The following is a 14190-nucleotide window of genomic DNA, read 5'->3' on the forward strand; positions in this document are numbered from 1 at the left end:
CTCATAATGCTGTGACAGATCTGTCACGAAATGGTCGAATGGTTCTTTTGTGCTTGCGATATCGAATCTGCTGTCAACAGGAAGTGAATCGGAGCTCGTCTCGTTGAAAGCTCGATATTACATCAACCCTTGGTGGCTCGTTTCCTCAACTACCAACATCTATCGCGCTCACTCACCTACCCAACCCCTCTGGGCAAAACCATACCACATTGCCTCTATGGCGTCGTCAATGTCACGAACCCCAGAGACGCGACCGGTCCCCGCGCCGTCAAACCCGGTTTTACTCGCAGCACAAGCCCAATGGCTGTTTACCGATGAGGAGCTCACACGCACGCCGTCGCAGCTCGACGGCATGCCCCTCGAGGCGGAACACACAAGCCGTAGCAAGGGTGTTAATTTCATTACCCAGGTGGGCATCATGCTAAAGCTGCCCCAACTTACTCTCGCAACTGCCGCCGTCTACCTGCATCGGTTCTTTATGCGCTACAGCATCGTCGACTTGCCCCAACGGCCCGGTATGCACCCTTACCCAATTGCCGCGACATCGCTTTTTCTCGCGACGAAAGTGGAGGAGAATGTGCGGCGGATGAAAGAACTGGTGGTGGCATGTTGTCGTGTGGCTCAGAAACAGCCCAACCTACTGGTTGACGAGCAGACCCCGGATTTTTGGAAATGGCGCGACACGATCCTACTCCATGAGGGTTTGCTCCTGGAGGCCCTCTGCTTCGACCTGCAGCTTGAGCAGCCCTATCGCATTCTCTACGATTTCACTTGCTTTTTTGGCGTCAACGAGAACAAGCCCCTTCGAAACGCCGCCTGGGCCTTCGTCAACGACTCGATGTTCACCGTCCTCTGTCTCCAGTTCCCTGCACGCACGATCGCGGCCGCTGCCCTCTATGCTGCTGCACGCCACTGTGACGTTGCGTTTGAGGACGATGGCCTCGGCCGCCCCTGGTGGGACCAGCTTGATGTCGACTTGACTCACGTGCGACGTGCGTGTACACGGATGGCCCAGCTTTACGAGAACAATGCCCTGCAAAGGCATAGCCAGTACTTCCCGACCACCCCCATCGTGTCCGACGAGACCCCAGAGAAGACCAGGATTCCCTACGCGGGCAGCCCGGCCGGGACGACCCCTCGCGGCGAAGCCGATAATATAAACGGCCAAAAGCGGTCCCGAGAGCCGGAAGAGGTCTCGCGGGCATGCTCCTCTTCACAGACTCAGGCCCCGTCGCAGAACGGTGAACGTTCTCCCAAGAGACAGCGCGTCGGCTCAGGTGCTGGGAAACCCACCGCGCCTTTTGACTCCCCTCCAGCATCCACTTCCTCACACCACCATCCGCATCACTCTCATCGTCGACCGTCGTACTCCGATCGACCGCATACAAACGGACATCTCCAGCCATCGCCGCATCAGCCCCAACCTACGCACTCTCATAACCGCTATCAACAGTCCTCCCAGCGACCCTACCCGCGTGGGGACGGCGACCCTCATCTTCCCCCCACCGGAGGCAACTCCAGCACGTCCTCTGACCCAATCCAGGAACGGATTGACCAGATCGTGCAACAAAACATGCCACCAACTCAGGACCGCCCTCCCCGAGAACATGGCCGATCAGGCCGGCGATACTCTGCCGATCGATATCGGGATCAAGATGACCCCGATCGACGGCGTCGATTCTCAAATGTCTCAGCGGCAAGTCGTGGGTCTGCCGACGAACAGCAGCAACATGATATTCCCCCGCCTCCGCCTCAAGATCCACCGTCACAGCCTGACCCCCCACCTAATCCTCCGGACGACGACGAAGGTGGCGGAAGCGAGGAGGGAGAACTATAGACTTGTCACTGGGACCAGCGGTTCACGATATGGCCTTTGTATCATTCGGTTCCTTATAACGTGATAATCTGTACATATGTGGATGATGGTATGGTTGATCCATCCACTTCGCCCATTCCCGAAACGGGGAAAAAGAAGAAAAACGACCTGCAACGGTTCTTATCTTAATACTTCACTTTCAATTTTTGTGTTCTACGATGTTATTTTCCAAGCATCTTGTTTGTTGGCTGGTTTCGAAGGAGTTATTGGAATCTGGTTGGAGGACGGTGTCGATGAGGGAGCCTTGTTTTCTATAGGCACTTGCATGGTTTGCTGCATGCTGTTGCATCTCTGGTTTTGGGCGGACTCTCTATTACCCAGTGCGTATTATTGTAGCCTAGTTGGGCCTTCTTGTACATAGATTTCACAAGCTTCTTCAATGGAGACTGAATGGCGATCACTTGAGGATTCAATTGCAAATCGAAAACAGTCGGTATTATACGTAAGGGATATAGCAACGCGAGTACTAACTTCAACGTCAACATACAACAGAGCACACCAAAATCAAGTGGCAAATTCTCTCGTTCTACGGATAGTCAATAGCCCGCAGTCATTATCCCCGGACCATGATCGAGTAGGCTGCTTGACGCAACGAAGCTGAATCCGCCAAAAGGGTCGTCACCCCCTTCATGGCCGATAGAAAGGGTAGCACGATGGCTGCCTCGGTGCCGTCCCCCATGGAACTCATCGAAGGTGCTACCGGTGACAATCGGGCTGAGCGCAAGTTGGGTGAAATCGACGGAGAAGTTCTCGGCGATGGCAGGGTCCGTCACGACCGGATTGATTGGCGGCGTGAGCTCGCGACGTTCGAGGGCCTTCCAGTCGATCTTGCGGAAGAAGCGATGTTTCTTGATGGTCTGGAGGTCCTTCGGCATGTGGTAGCCGAGGCGCTTAGAAGGCTCCTTCCGCAGGAGTCGAGTGAGCAGGTCTTTCGCATCGGGGCCTAAAAAGTAGGGCAGCGACAGCTTTTGCTTCAAGATCTTCTCCTGCAGCTTCGAGTTGTTGTTTGCGGTGAACGGGGGCGACCCAGTGAGAAGGTCGTACCCCAGGGCGCCGAGCGACCACCAGTCGCACGCTTTGCCGTATGGCTTTCCTTGGATGACCTCTGGGGCCATGTATTCAATTGTACCCAGGGAGGAATCGCAACGGGCATCATCATCCACAGCAATCTTGCTGAGACCAAAGTCCGTCAGGAGAAGGTGGCCTTCATGATCCAGAAGGCAATTCTCCGGTTTGAGATCGCGGTAGATTACCCCGACATTCTGGTGAAGATGCTCCAGCGCAAGAACCATTTCTGCCATGTAGAACGCGGCCACATCCTCATTGAACATGCGCTCCATGGCCAGATGGGTGAACAGCTCACCGCCCTGGGCGTATTCCAGGATAAGGTAGAGCTTCTCATGGTCCTGGAATGCGTAGAAGAATTTGACGACGAAAGGATGGCGATTAACGCTCTCTAGAATGGTGCGCTCGGTCTTTGTCTGCTCCACCAGTTTCTTGTGGACAGTAATCGAGGCTTTCTTGAATTGCTTCTGCGCATACAGCTTGCCGGTAAGCGCGTGGCGCACCAACAACACCGTCCCGAAAGATCCCTTTCCGAGACAAAGAAGCGGTTCGAAGTCATCGGTAGTCATCTTCCGGCACAGCCGCGTGCGCATGTCACAGATGCTCGAGGTATTCTGCGAGCTCTCTTCTGCTGCAGCATCCGCGCTGACGTAGTCGTGCTCGAGTGGGACCTCGTAGCTGGTTAGAACCTCGGTTTGGTCGCTGTCGGAGCAAACACTGGCATTACTTGGCGGTTCGGAACAGAAGTCGGTCTGAGTATGAGGCGAAACGGCGTCGGTGGATATACTGAGAGAATCTAACTGAAGCTTGAGGGCGCTGACACCGACACCCAATGAGGGTTGCGGGATAGGGCTGTTCCCACTCTTTCCAGGACGAGAACTTGGTGCTCGAGAGCTAGCGGCCGACAGATCTGAGTCTTCGTCCCCGGAACCTAGAGGATTGAATCCACGAACGGTGGAGATGGCTGGTGCGACATGGTTGCCTTGCTTTTTCTTCTTCCTGCCCCGGTTTGCTTTTCTATCCAGAGGATTCACGTTCGGTGCAGGGAAATGCTGAGATTCCATAGGACCCTTTGGGGTGGGATTTGACTTGGGCTCCGGGCTGTGACCGGTCATGCGGAAGCCTGTGTCTCTCTTGGGGCCCAGATGCATTCCGTCAGGAGACCGCGCGATATCTGCCTGAGGGGTGAATACGTCACCCACGGACAGATCGTCATGTGATGAGGTGGAAGAGATATCCATCCGATCCATAATGCCTTGTCTTGATGTTTTGGTCCCCAAATGCTGCGAACAAAAATTGCGACCAGAGGACGGGTACGAGATCTAAGTTGCCGAATAAATAGACACCGACGAGCACGGCGCGTATGCAACGGCGGAGAATATCCACTCAGTTACGGGGGCCAGGCATTCGGGTAAGTTATACAAGGCCTAAACGAACAGAAGGGGTAAGCTAAACACACAAAAAGTTGGGGTTCTAGTGTAAAACACAAAGCAAGGAGAGGAAGAGCCATGAACAAAACGCACGTTGAGTGTTTCGAGACGACAGACGATGTGCCGTTGAAGGAAGAAGTAAGCTTAATTGTGCCGAACCTCTGAAGAATGCGGTTTACCGTCCGCCCTGATATTCACTCAGGACGGACCATGGACCCCTGCCCAGATCACCTTGTCTCCAGAGGGTTCGGACAGATTGGACGACTGGGTCTGAGAGACTGAGGAGGCGGAAGGCGGCAGAGAGATCGTACAAGCTGGGATGAGATCGGATGACAGGGAGAGAGCGCAGGAGTTGGCGAAGCAGCCAGGGAGGGTAATGAAGGCGGGAGATGCGAACGAACGCGCAGACAGGCACATAGAGGAATAAGCGGCGGGCGAGATGGAAGTCAATAATGGATCTGTATCCAAAAAAGAGTGATGTAGGAGAGTGATTTGTCCCGAAGAGGAGTGGGTGAGAAAGGAGGAGGAAGAGAAGACGAAGACGAAGAAAGAAAAGAAATCAAGATGACGAGAGAGAATCCAAGGAGCCAATCAGCGGCCGCGGAGCAGTCAGCAGGCCATCCTAACCCGATCGGGGTTTCACGTGAAACTACACAGAAATGCATCCCAACGACTCTTCAATCGGGAAATTGTCCAGTCAAACACCCAGAAATATTTAGTTATATAGGCAATTATGTTATCAGGCGGTTGCCACAACGGCTGGCCGCATCGCGTGTCCGGGTTTCTCGTCCCGACGGTCCCTGATCATCGATCGTGTAGATCTAGATCATCCTGCGGCCAAACATACATATAGCGTACATACCACGGAGATCATTCAAAGAAAGCTTGAGACCGAGTAATCTCAACTCCAGACCCCTCAACAAAGGCTAATGCACTGGGTTTCTCTACCTTGACCGTCACCCGCTCGTTCGCAAAATCCACCGTTACAATACGGGCGATAAAGGTCGCCAATGCTTCCACCGTCTGGAAGGACGTCTTCTCAACTTTCTGCATCATCCTGTTAGCTAGTTCAATAAACATCGTAGGAGTCAATGTCACCCACCTCAGCGACAGATCTCGTCATGGCCTGATACGTGTCCATCACGGTTGAACCCCAAGCCAACTGGCCCGGTCCTCTGAACGCCAATGAGATGATCACCGCCTGCTTCTCCACACGCTCATGCGAGTTGACACCCAGAATACAATGGCATCGGATCCCCTTAATCTGGAACTCTTCCTCCAGCACGACAGGACACCGCTCTGACGTCTCTCCCGACGGGGCGTCATTGTTCGCCTGGCGATAACCCCATACCGTGATACTACGGTAGTGTAGCCCCTCCTCAGCGCGCAGCAATGCTTTGGGAAGATGCAGCCAGACTTCACACTGTCCAAACACCCCGTCAATGGGGGTTTTCGAGGGTGTATTGCTGAGATCCACCGTTCCCATCAGGTTACTGTGTCTTGGGTTCTGGTGTACATGCGACATCCTCCGGACCCCCGCAGCCGTCTCATCGAGGAGCCCCAGCGCGCAATTCGCCACTAGAGCGGCCGTCAACCGAACATCCTGTCCGACTTCCGTCTCCATCATCGAGTTTCGTCGACTACCCTCTAGGCTGATCAACCGGTGACCCGGATGGTCTGCGTGCTTGCCCATCTGGCGGATGTCCTCATCGATGCGACGGTACAGCTTACCGTAGTCTAGGGAGAGCGAGACATCGTCGGCAATTGCGGCCGCGACAGCAGAGGAATAGGACAGTTTGAGGGATGCCGTGCAGGGCTGAGATTTGCCCGGTCGATGCCACGCTTCAGGAGCGACGGGCAGAGGAAGCTGGATATTCCGCAGCTGGACGCTGTCAAGCACGGGAGGGTGCGACGGAATATGAACATTGACTCGTTCTTCGGCCATGATGAGGCGAAATCCCCAGATGTGATCGCGGGTATGTGAGGAATCTGAGTCCGCGATGCAGCAGCAGCTCTGACGTCAAGTGAGAGTTCGACAGGGGATTAGTTCATGGTCGGTTGTAGAAATCTCGCGACGACAGCGGCCAATTGAGGCGAGTACACAAAGTACAGCTCTTCTGGATGGAGTCGAGAAGTGATGGATGTTGGTGAGTTGGTGGGTGCTGGCGGGGGGTGGAAGAGGAAGGAAAGGAAATGGTGGGGTAAGCAGATCCCGTTGGCCAGTTGGCCGCTTCGGGTGATCTATATCAAGTCATCCCATCTACATCTGCGTCTAATCTACATCATTCTCTCTTCGCCTCCTCCTCTTCCCTCTTCCCCCTCTCCCTTTCTCTCTTTTCTTCCGCTGCCAGACTCATCCACCGATTTTTCGCTGCCACCGCGTCCCAGTGGGCATCCTCACAATTATCCAGGGCTTCCTGCAACCATCCATCCCAGTGTTTCGTGTCCGGCGCTAAACGGGCTTTCTTGACCCATTCTATATCCTTAGTCTCCCGGATGGCATACCAAAGCGCTTCCGTAAAGATCTGCGGCTGTGGCTCTTGTTTTGGCAGCTCTTCTATCTTATATCGGTCCAGATCCCACGTCTCGTGCTGCGTCGAGGGTAGCAAAGCAATCAGCCAGTACAGGATGTTCAGGATGATGTATGCCACACCGACAGCAATCTGCATCGTGCGTCCACAATTGCTAAAGAAGATAATCGCCCCCATGAGGAGAATCGTGCTACTCGCTAGCAGCAACTGATGCCGTGTCCCCTCGTACACGTACTCACACACATCCATGCCGAGATACAGTTCGCGCGTGATCTCCTCTTTGCAATGCACCACCACGAAGGCTCCTCCGCGGGTCTTGATGACCACATCTCCGAGCGGTACAGCGCCGCCCGGGCGGCGCTTGGGGAGCTTCGGGCGCCACTGCGACGACAGACAGGCCGCACTGGTCGAAAGGGACATGCTGACCAGGCCGATAAGAGCGACACCGTCATGAATAACGCCGGCCCAGATGAACAGCCCGATGGTCATCAGAATGGAGATCACAGTGACGAAATTCAGCTTGGAGATAGTCCGTACAGGGATATAAACATCTTTATCCTCCGCGCCCTCTTCGGTCTTTCCCATATCCATATTTTCATCTCTATAGGTGATGCAGTAGGTTCGAAATTCATACTGTTGCAGTGATTCAATGTCCTCATGGATTAGATTCGCGAAGAAATTCAGCTCATTCGTGTGCGTGCCGGAATACACCCCGTACACAGTCACGTCCTTGACTGAGGGAAGTCGCAGCGGTCGGTCCGTATTGAGGAGAGTGTCTGGTGCTGGGAGAAGACGCGGTATTACGCCTAGACGAGACGCTGTGATGACTTGTTTATGTTTCTCGATGGTAGAGCCTCCGATGACCGCCAGAAGACTGACGATGTCGAATTTCCAGCCCTGCTCGTCAGCACCCAACTGGGACGGAAACCAGGCCATCGTGCTTTTCGTTCGAAAATTTCCCCGGGGGCTTGGGTCAACAAGAAGTGATGGTTACGAGGGGGTTGGTTAAATAATAAGCTACAGCTGCATGTTCAGGAGCAATCCTTACCTATAACGGTAAGGGCAGGATGAGATCTCTATCCACTTTTTCCGACACACTACGAGCGTACGTAGTACGGAGTACACAGATGAGATACTTTGGAGAACTCAAAGGACGTGATGCAAAGCGAGGACAGCATGGAATGGCATTCATTTTCCCACTACTTCGGGGGCCTCCGTCACCCCTGAACTTCTTCTCCGATCGCACCGTGGCTTCAGCTGAAATCCCCGTGACCCACAATTGGTCATTACAGTTGCCTTCAAAATCTCCTCAGTCTCTCTGTCTCTGACAGATAGTGGTCAAATGACCCATCGCGCCAACAAGCTGACCCAGTGCCATGTCAGACTGGCTGAACCCCCTAGTCCGCGCCAGGCGCATTGCGCACTTCCGAAGGGTAGGAACACGAGTGGCTGCAGGGTTGAGACAGCCACATCATCTCCAATTCGACAATCAAACAATCGGCAGCATGTTCATGTGGGCATCGACCTACGGGGTACGCGGGACGTACTGCGTGAATACAAGCTACATATACAAGTGCCTCGGGCCCACTGTAGATCGCTCAGCTGCCATGACGAGTCTCCGAGAATGAACGATTGCAAAAGTCGCTCGGCAGAATTAGATTAACTATCCAACGGATAGATCCGCAGCCTGTCGAAATAGGTCCACTTGTTGATTGCTGCATTCCCTCTCCCACGAACTCCTCCAACCTGTCCATTAAACCTTCTCATTAGACAAAGCTTGCTGTCCCGCATTCCCAGCACCTAATTTCTCTAAATACCGGGCCGCAGTATCATTGACTGTTCCCCCGCCCGACACGATCCCCAGAACATGTGCGACCAGCTCAGCATGGGTGAGAAACCCGCAGCGGATCACATCATCCATCAACTGCAGAATGCTATGTGGGCGGATTCCCCGCTTTATACGTCCTAGATCAGAACAATCCCCGTTAGTACTCCGTTCTGGGTACGCGATGGACATAGAAGGTGGGTTCAGTGGAGAATTCAGGGGAGTAGGTTCTTCAGCTCACGTCTCAAAGCCCAATTATGTGGCTTGTTGATCTTGATCTCATAGCTGCGGACCGATACCAGCGGATATTCGTTGGTGAGCCCAATCTCATGGCCCCGGCTGTGGACAATGTACCGGCCCTGGTGAGTGAATTCGAGTTTGTCAGCCTGGGGAGGATTCTTTTCCGCAGGCTTTGTCTTCTCGTCGGGTGGATCGGTATCGTCCGCTTTCGCATCGTCATGTTGATCTTCTGGCGTTCTAATTAACATGCTTCTCGACTCACGATGGTCCCTGGGGCTGCATGCGCTCCTACCATCATCTGAATCGAATTGTGCGTCGAGATCTGCTTCTGACTCAGGGGGCTCCGAGAGCTCAGAGAGCTGGCTCCGCTGCCTACTCAACTTTTCAAACACTTCTTTGTCCTCTGCATGTTGGTTAGCCGACATTGTCATCAAGGGGCAAAGAAGGTCACTTCCTATAGATAATGACGCCCTTCTCAAAGCGCGCGTTCGCGGAGTAAGAAATCACGAAGAACACGTCCACAAACCCGATCAGACGGATCTTTCCGGGCCATTGCTCGCCATTAATCTCTATCTCCCATGGATGAATGTCACTGTATTCCGTCAACCTGACATAGTTAGTGTTAGTATGGATCAAGTACACGCACCAGTCGCATTCAAGAGTCTTATCCGTGACACTGCGGCCGAAAATCTTCAGGACGCGGTGGTATGAGAACATAGTGTATTCGATGCGTGGGAGTGTACAGAATGGATGAGTTGGAGAAGTTGTTCGTCGATAAGTAGTATACGGTGTAGGAATGAGAACCTAGAGTCCTCCATATCCATGACAAGAGTCACGGCTTTATCTCCAAGCCGATGGGCACATTCGCAATTACTTAGTTTCGTGTTACCCCATTCAGGAAAAGCAAAGATCCCCGATGTGGCTCCAATGATCGCTTATATGCTCAGCTCATGCACGACCTGTGGGGTGGAGTTTACTGGGTGGAGAGCGAACGACAAGTCAAATATTATTCCTTTAGCTTCCTTCGTAGGTGCACTTAGTTTCACACGGAGAAAGGGACAAGAGGAGCCGTGGAGCATTGAAATATCCGACAATCAGCGGCATTTGCGTTGTCACGTCCCTGCAGCCCTTTCACCAAGTCCATCAGAATATACACCTCCCTCTGTCAAAATCGCCGCATCGAAACTAAGGCAGAATGTCGTCGTTTGTCACAGACTGGGCTCAATCTGACCTCTCAGGGGCCTTGAGGAACAATGTCGTGGACAAAGCCAAGAACGCAGCAATAGTCAGAGAGACGGCGGAGCTTGGAAAATTCCTCACCAACTTCCAGGACCTGAAGAAGATATTGGACTGGAAACAGGAGCACAAGCTACGTCGTCTCCTCAACCACTTCCTCTCCCCCAGCGTCATGCCCAAATTCACCACGGAGGTTGCGGATGTGCCGGTCGATAAAGACCTAATCCACGGACTGCCAGCATCCCAGGAAGTCCAGACTCCGTTGCGCATGATCGACATCGTTACCAAAAACATGGTAGATACCTTCCCACTGGGCCCGGATGATCAGTACTGCATTGTCTCCCACAGTTGGAAAGGGAGCGAAATCGACTACCAGTATTTCATGAGGGCCAAGCAACTCGATCCGGTGCACCTCGGGATGGACAAGACAACGGATCACAATGATATTGACTTGGTCATTGCCCAATGTGAGAAAGATCTCCGCGAAGTCGAAGCTAAGGTCCTCGGCTTCCTCCCCGAGCTCGGGCTCGGCTCAATCGAAGAGCTTCTTGAGAAGTACCTCAAGGCCAAAGCAGTCCAGAAGGACCTTACGAGTGCTGAAAGTGAGACAAGGCGGGCCACTGCGTACCAAAAGAAAGCAGCCCGGGAGGCAGCATACTATCCAAATTTAGTCAAAAACGTCCACATCTCCCAGGAACTTGAGAAGGGGTCCGATGCAGAGGACAAACAAAAAGCAGCGCAGGTCAAAGAGAATGAATGCAAAGAAGCTAGGGCCAGTCACGATAAGTTGATAAATCTCTTTGAAAAACGCCGGCGAGAGTCCTACATCATAGAGGATCTGCTGTCCGCTCTGCAGCGCAACAAGTCTCTACGTAAGATTCTGAACTCGATCAAACGCACCAACGAAATTTTTGAAAGCAGACCATTTCCTCGCAGAGGTAAAAAATACGTGTGGCTGGACACGTGTTGCATCAACAAGGCCAATGTCAACGAATATACGATGTCGATGCCCCTGATGGGCGACTGGTACACAAATGCCGATCTCTGTCTGGTGCATCTTGATACAAAAAGATCTGACGCGGAATGGGTGAACGAATGGAAGTATTGGAAACAGGGTTCAGAGGAATTTCTGGAGCGAAACATCGATCACTACGAGCAGATAACTGAGAAGTACAATAAGGACAATGGCCAAAAGGTCGAGTGGGCAACTCGTGGCTGGACACTACAGGAACTTGTCCTCAGCAAGACGACTTTCTACGTCAATTCTCTTTTTGAGCCCCTCTACAGAGATATTGAACGCATCGGCCCATATTATCATTTCTGTCGGTTTATTAGGCCCTACTATGAACACTCAGCCTGTCACAGGTTTGATAAGGGCATTTTGGAGAGCAATCTTCGGGAACTCGCTCAGCGTGGTGGAAAGCAGGTGCGTTGCACACGTTCTGTGACTCTATTTCTGGGTACTTATGTTCATTAGGATGACGTCTCTCGGGTTGAAAACGCCCATAGAATCATTGGCTTGCTTGAAGAGTTCAGGTTTACAGCTCCAAAGCACATTATGGACCTCACTGCAAAAGCCCTCATTGAGGACGCTGTCACCACAGCTATTGAAGCTACAGGTGCTGAGCACCAAAATGTTTCGCTGGCGAAACGAGAGGAAGATCGAGAGTTCCTGGCTGCTCTATGCAAGAGGCTAGTAACACCGGAGAACCAGAACCAAAGAAAGATCATTATTGATCTCTTGCTACAAGCACTAGCGATAGAGACGAAACCAGTCATCTGCAAGGACCGGAACTACATTTCTGAATTCGGCCAGGTTGAGACTCTAGGGGGTTGGAAGAAAGACATCAGTCCCGACAAGTTCTCAGCCCGCAGTGTCATGATGACAGCTTCTGACCGATTCACCACAGTCCCTGTGGACCAGGTATACTCTCTGATGGGTATCTTGGGCGTCCGGTTCCCTGTTTTCTCCGCTGAGGGAGTGCCGAAAGCCCTGGCACGTCTCCTAGACGAAGTCGTTATCACTTCAAATGACGTGTCTGTCTTCAACTGGGCCGGTCGGCATTCAGGTAGCCCGGTCCAGGGGCGGTCGCTGTATCCCTCTAACATCAAAGCCTTCAACATGGATGTGTCGCCTATTAATAAAGCTGTGGTCAATACGATCCGGGCGGAGCATTTGCAAAAGAGCGAGATCACCGGACGCTTAAACAGTGTGCTTATCAATGCTTTTAGTACAGTGAAGCACCTAGACAACAAGTGCACCATACTTCCGTCCGTGGAAATGCTCATTATGACGCTCCGGAAGGAAAAATTTACTACGATCGCGCCATGCCTTGGGCGCATAGAGAAGCTTGTCAAGGAGATGACAGAACTCGTTATGCGGGAACAAAAGAGAAAAGATGAGGAGAAGAGAAGGAAAGAAACAGAGATTGAGGAGGAGAAAAGGCGAAAGGAGAATGAGGAGATCATGAGACAGGAAGAATCAAAAGAAAAGCAACGTGGGAAAGAACAAGAGCAGAATAAGGAGGCTGGTTTGTTCAAGATGAAGAAATTCAAGGCACCTTCATTCAAGCTTCCAGATACACCTTCGATCCCTTCTGCACTGAAACTGGCAAAGGAAGACGATCAGTCGTCTAAACCCCAGGGAGCTGACTCAGAGAAGGGCCCCCAAGGAGGGGACGAGAAACCCCAAGATGATTTGTGGAAAGAGTTAACTGAGAAGGTGAACAGTATCAACGTCGATCTTGTCAACATAGCCCAAAAGGACGAGAAACCTAGCTTTGACGTCGGGGAAAGGAGTCAGCCTCCTCGGGTCGATGAGTCGGCGGAGCAGGAAACCAAAATGATCTGTCCAAATCCCATTGCGGTGACCAGTGCTGGGATCCGAGGAGTTTTCGACATCCAAAGAGTCATTGTGACGATGCAAGATGTCGAGGCGCTCCGGGCCAACGTTGCCAACGCTATAAGCGGCCAGTATATCGACGGATGGTGCACGATCAGTACGGGATTTGCCTACACCTTGGTCGCGTTCTCGTGTGAGCGAGACGTCTTGAAGCAGCAGTTGGACATGGCCGATGTTATTAATCGCGAATTATCTACCGGAGACGATCCGTCCAAAGATGTGCAGACGCCGGAGGGGAAAGCCTCCACTGGAAACGAGGGAAACGGATCGAAAACAGCTAGCCCCGAGCAGAAAAGGCTAAGACGGATGCTCCAATTCGTACAGGAATCGGACCTCCATTCAATCGCCGGTGAATGGGTCCTGGCGCGATTTTCTTCCGTAGAGGGCGCCAAGTGGTTCCTCTGCCGCCTGGAACTGGGATCTGGCAATGATTTCTATGCTCGACGGATCTCCACAGACGCCTTCACCTTCGTCAATGCGATACCAGAGCAAGGGCTTATCCAATACTGGGACCAGTTTATGTGGAACAAGAAAGCTCTTGCGTGCTGGGTGCTGTCGTCATACCTCGACAGCAAGACGAGCGGTAGATCTGCAGCTGAGACACTGAAAAGGTTCGAGGATGCCCAGCAGCGAAGCCGCCAGGAGGATAATGGCACAGGGGGTAAATCTGGTGACAGTCACAATGCCAACGAGTTAACCGGTAGTACTGGGAGTGACGTCCCCCCCAGAGAGCTGGCTCGGATGGTCAAGAACTTCATCATTGGGGAGGTGAGAGAATGGTGGGGTGACCATCTGGCGAGCAATATCGAAGTCGATGCGATGGGAAAGATTCCTGTCCGGATTCAAGGAGCCATTGCGGATTTGGACAAAGGAAGGAGTCTGTTGCCGTCAATGTTCCATTCGGGTAGAGAGATCCATATGTTCTGATTGATGCTCGAAGGATGTTTGAATGCTCGTGTTTGTTTTTCTGTCATCAGTCACTTCTCCGATGGAATACCTTGTTCAGTGGTAGTATCTACTGTATGAATCGCTGAGCTGTAGTCACTTTCTATGTTCAGTCAGGCCCGTATCGCTACAAAGGCCTC

At 52.5% G+C, this 14190-nt stretch overlaps 6 protein-coding genes across 6 annotated transcripts; 2 read left to right on the forward strand and 4 right to left on the reverse strand.

The window, feature by feature from the left end:
• Positions 1-65: 65 nt before the first annotated feature.
• On the forward strand, positions 66-2125 carry BDV59DRAFT_81444 (putative cyclin). Its single transcript, XM_073697126.1, has one exon. It carries the CDS (start codon positions 218-220, stop codon positions 1835-1837), a length of 1620 nt encoding a protein of 539 aa, XP_073551661.1. The 5' UTR covers positions 66-217; the 3' UTR covers positions 1838-2125.
• Positions 2126-2412: 287 nt separating this feature from the next.
• Positions 2413-6316, reverse strand: BDV59DRAFT_190815 (uncharacterized protein; the record flags this gene model as incomplete). The annotated part of the gene is made up of 6 exons (XM_073691808.1): positions 2413-4196; positions 4364-4532; positions 4603-4829; positions 5167-5171; positions 5264-5418; positions 5474-6316. 6 exons carry the CDS (start codon positions 6314-6316, stop codon positions 2413-2415), a joined length of 3183 nt encoding a protein of 1060 aa, XP_073551662.1.
• Positions 6317-6566: 250 nt separating this feature from the next.
• On the reverse strand, positions 6567-7899 carry BDV59DRAFT_169324 (uncharacterized protein). Its single transcript, XM_073688224.1, has one exon. It carries the CDS (start codon positions 7836-7838, stop codon positions 6654-6656), a length of 1185 nt encoding a protein of 394 aa, XP_073551663.1. The 5' UTR covers positions 7839-7899; the 3' UTR covers positions 6567-6653.
• A 619-nt stretch (positions 7900-8518) lies between these two features.
• BDV59DRAFT_169328 (uncharacterized protein) lies at positions 8519-9799 on the reverse strand. The gene is made up of 4 exons (XM_073688225.1): positions 9614-9799; positions 9260-9559; positions 8969-9196; positions 8519-8867 (listed from the first exon to the last, which is right to left on the reverse strand). Exons 2-4 carry the CDS (start codon positions 9396-9398, stop codon positions 8656-8658), a joined length of 579 nt encoding a protein of 192 aa, XP_073551664.1. The 5' UTR covers positions 9399-9559; positions 9614-9799; the 3' UTR covers positions 8519-8655.
• On the reverse strand, positions 9415-9684 carry BDV59DRAFT_198357 (uncharacterized protein; the record flags this gene model as incomplete). The annotated part of the gene is made up of 2 exons (XM_073693146.1): positions 9415-9574; positions 9614-9684. 2 exons carry the CDS (start codon positions 9682-9684, stop codon positions 9415-9417), a joined length of 231 nt encoding a protein of 76 aa, XP_073551665.1.
• Positions 9800-10011: 212 nt separating the features above from the next.
• Positions 10012-14160, forward strand: BDV59DRAFT_209397 (uncharacterized protein). Its single transcript, XM_073695387.1, has 2 exons — positions 10012-11629; positions 11681-14160. The coding sequence occupies exons 1-2, from the start codon at positions 10163-10165 to the stop codon at positions 14030-14032; spliced, it is 3819 nt and encodes a 1272-aa protein (XP_073551666.1). The 5' UTR covers positions 10012-10162; the 3' UTR covers positions 14033-14160.
• Positions 14161-14190: the final 30 nt, after the last annotated feature.

This window comes from Aspergillus ambiguus (genome assembly GCF_047715705.1).
Source record: "Aspergillus ambiguus strain CBS 117.58 unplaced genomic scaffold BDV59scaffold_3, whole genome shotgun sequence".
Taxonomy (NCBI): Eukaryota; Fungi; Ascomycota; class Eurotiomycetes; order Eurotiales; family Aspergillaceae; genus Aspergillus; species Aspergillus ambiguus.